This window comes from Odontomachus brunneus, unplaced genomic scaffold, assembly GCF_010583005.1.
Source record: "Odontomachus brunneus isolate Ranch 3 - 2012 unplaced genomic scaffold, Obru_v1 Obru_scaffold_075, whole genome shotgun sequence".
Taxonomy (NCBI): Eukaryota; Metazoa; Arthropoda; class Insecta; order Hymenoptera; family Formicidae; genus Odontomachus; species Odontomachus brunneus.
This window is the reverse complement of record NW_022639525.1, coordinates 59,514-62,004: the sequence shown is the minus strand read 5'-3', so window position 1 is coordinate 62,004 and position 2,491 is coordinate 59,514. Positions and strand designations below refer to the sequence as shown.

Sequence of the window (2,491 nt, the reverse complement as noted above, 5' to 3'; positions counted from 1 at the left end):
AGAGAGAGAGAGAGAGAGAGAGAGAGAGAGAGAGAGAGAGAGAGAGAGAAAAGAAAGATAAAAGAGACGATCGGCTGTCACGCATGCTGACAGCTGCATGGAAATCAGACGAAAGTTTTTGTGTTACTTTTCCCGAGAGTCGATCCGTCGACTCTTTCGATCGATCGTCACGAGCGAGTAGCGCGTACCTTGATAATTGGCGATTATCCATATCGGCTGTGCCGCTTGGCAATTACGTGAAATATCTAGTGAGATATCATCGTGTTTGGACGTGTCTCGGTGTGTGTGTGGAAAGAGATCTATAATCGGAGATAAACGAGACGAGAACTTCGGCTCGGCGAGTAACGAATCGACACGTCCTCAGGCACGTGGAGATAAAAACGCGCGCGCATATAAATTCCATAATGTTCAATTTAAATTTGCCCACGGACTCTTTGAAAAGAAGAGACACACTGCGCCATTACCGCTCGTGGACGGTTTTGAATTTTTACGATTAGTATTCGATCGAGGATACGCGGGACGCGAGATGCCGGCTGAAAATTATTTCCGTGGCATTTCGCGTCTCGCGTTTTCCGATCATTAGAGAACGCGAATGGTCGAGCAAACGTGCGCCGCTCTTTCGAATATTCATCCGCAAAATCAAAGTTGCTCCGCATCAATTTCGATGCGGCGTTCTTATTTGCCCGCGCAATTAATCCAAATATACACGCGAATATGGTTGGCTACGCGTTTTTGATATTTCGAGTACTGCATTCGCAGAAATAACGTAAGAGCTCCTCGCGACTCTCCGGACAAGATGAATCTGCTTACGTGGAACGTAAGAAAATTCGAAATTCCACGTTTCGGATTCTGAACTTCACATTGCAGAAAAAAGTTAGCCCGACGACTCGCAAGTAGTTGTACCCTCGCCGGCAATCGATCGGCCCAATCCTTCGATGGTGAATCGAGTTAGCCCCGATTTCAAGGAGTTAAGTTCAAGGAAGACGAAGTTTAAAATTAGAAAAGAGAAGCAATAATTTCGTTAGAGTCACTTCAGCTCAAGTAAATTGCGCATGAATAATGCGATGGGTAGAATCGCCGCGTATTGCACATTTGCCGCGCGTTCAATTTCCACCACCCCTCCCGGTTGGCCAGCGGTTATCATCGAAGGGTTGCATCCCCCTTTTTCCCCGCCGAGCTAGTCATTCTTTCCTTTTGCCCCTCGTCGCCCCTCTAATGACTTGTTCGTACGACTTGCAGCTCCACGGTGGCTCACCCCTCGGAATTGCCACCCTCTCCACACCAGTGGGAATAAAAAAGTCTTCCCCGTCCCCGTCCCCGAAACCCGAGGACCCGAAGGTGACTTCGCGTCGCGCTCCAAGGAGAAGAATCTTCAACCGGAAGATAGTATTTCGCCGGAAGAGAAAGGAAGAGGGCGAGAAGGAGGAGGAGAAGAAGAAGGAGGAGGAGAAGGAGGAGCAGGAGAAGCAGAAGGAGGAAGACAAGGGGAGAAGGAAGACTGGGGGACTGGAAGCTGCGAAGAGAAAAGAGCCAAGAGAGAAAATAGACTGCCGAGTACTGTAGCCTCAATTTTTCGACTAGCTGATACATCTACATACGCAGGATGTCTCGCGAGGAATGCACGGAAAAACGGCGGGGGAGGGAGAGGGAGGGGAAGGGGGACGTTCGACTCGAGGAATTTTCGGAGCTTCCGCGATTTATCTCCCGGTGACGTATCTCCCCGGGAATTGCGAGATTATTCAGTTTCACTTCGTAACACGGCGAGCTTCGCGAGAGATCCTGAAGTGTGTTTTTCCGATTTTTCCTCGGGAGCGTATCACCTCCCAAGATAACCTGAGATCTCTCCCTGATTCGGCTTCAGAGAGAGATACTCCAAATAAATTTGAAATCTTCACACACAACGATACACGGCAGGAGATTCCAAGTGTTTTGTCGCGCTCAAATCATCCAAATTTTCGCGAAGTATCGCCTGATCGAAGATTCTCTCGCGAGATTCCGCCGGTTACTCACGAGAAGCGAAGAAGTTTGGTTCGCTAAGAAGTCTTCTAGAGATTAATGCCGAGAACGTTAACAGATGCGACAAAACGGACAATTAAAGATTAAGGACGATTCTCCGTCGGAACGTTCCTCGAGAAGATATCGGCTATTTCGACATTCGAATTTGAATTTCGCAACGAAAGACACCCTGTACTTCCTCCGTGCACCTCACCGTGCATCCTGTGTCATGTTGCGTGTCATATATAGCAATATATATTATACATATTATACGCGCGCGTTGTATACATACAACCGATGGAAAGGGAGGGGTGGGGAGGGGAAGAAAGAAAGAAAGAGGTGAGAGAGAGAGAGACACACAATACACACATAGACGAACACATACACGCATGCACACCTACACAACACATACATTAGCCAATTTAAAACACGACGTAGCCAATTAATTCCGAGAGCGTGGGCGCAAAAAGGGGGGGGGGGGGGGGGAGCGATTCCC

The 2,491-nt window shown here is 48.4% G+C and overlaps 1 protein-coding gene and 1 long non-coding RNA gene across 3 annotated transcripts in view; one reads left to right on the top strand and one right to left on the bottom strand.

Moving 5' to 3' along the window:
* LOC116847248 (serine/threonine-protein kinase NLK) overlaps nt 1–1,452 on the top strand; it is a 113,354-nt gene extending 111,902 nt beyond the window's left edge. Inside the window, exon 10 of one of the 2 annotated variants that reach the window (XM_032822073.1) lies at nt 1,240–1,452. In XM_032822073.1, coding sequence (XP_032677964.1) covers nt 1,240–1,294 — 55 coding nt within the window. In that variant the 3' untranslated portion in view covers nt 1,295–1,452. The remainder of the gene's footprint in view (nt 1–1,239) is intronic. The other variant, XM_032822074.1, reaches the window with a different exon arrangement.
* Nucleotides 1–2,491, bottom strand: part of LOC116847252 — a 52,341-nt gene that overhangs the window by 16,738 nt on the left and 33,112 nt on the right. The gene's annotated exons all lie outside the window — the stretch shown is intronic.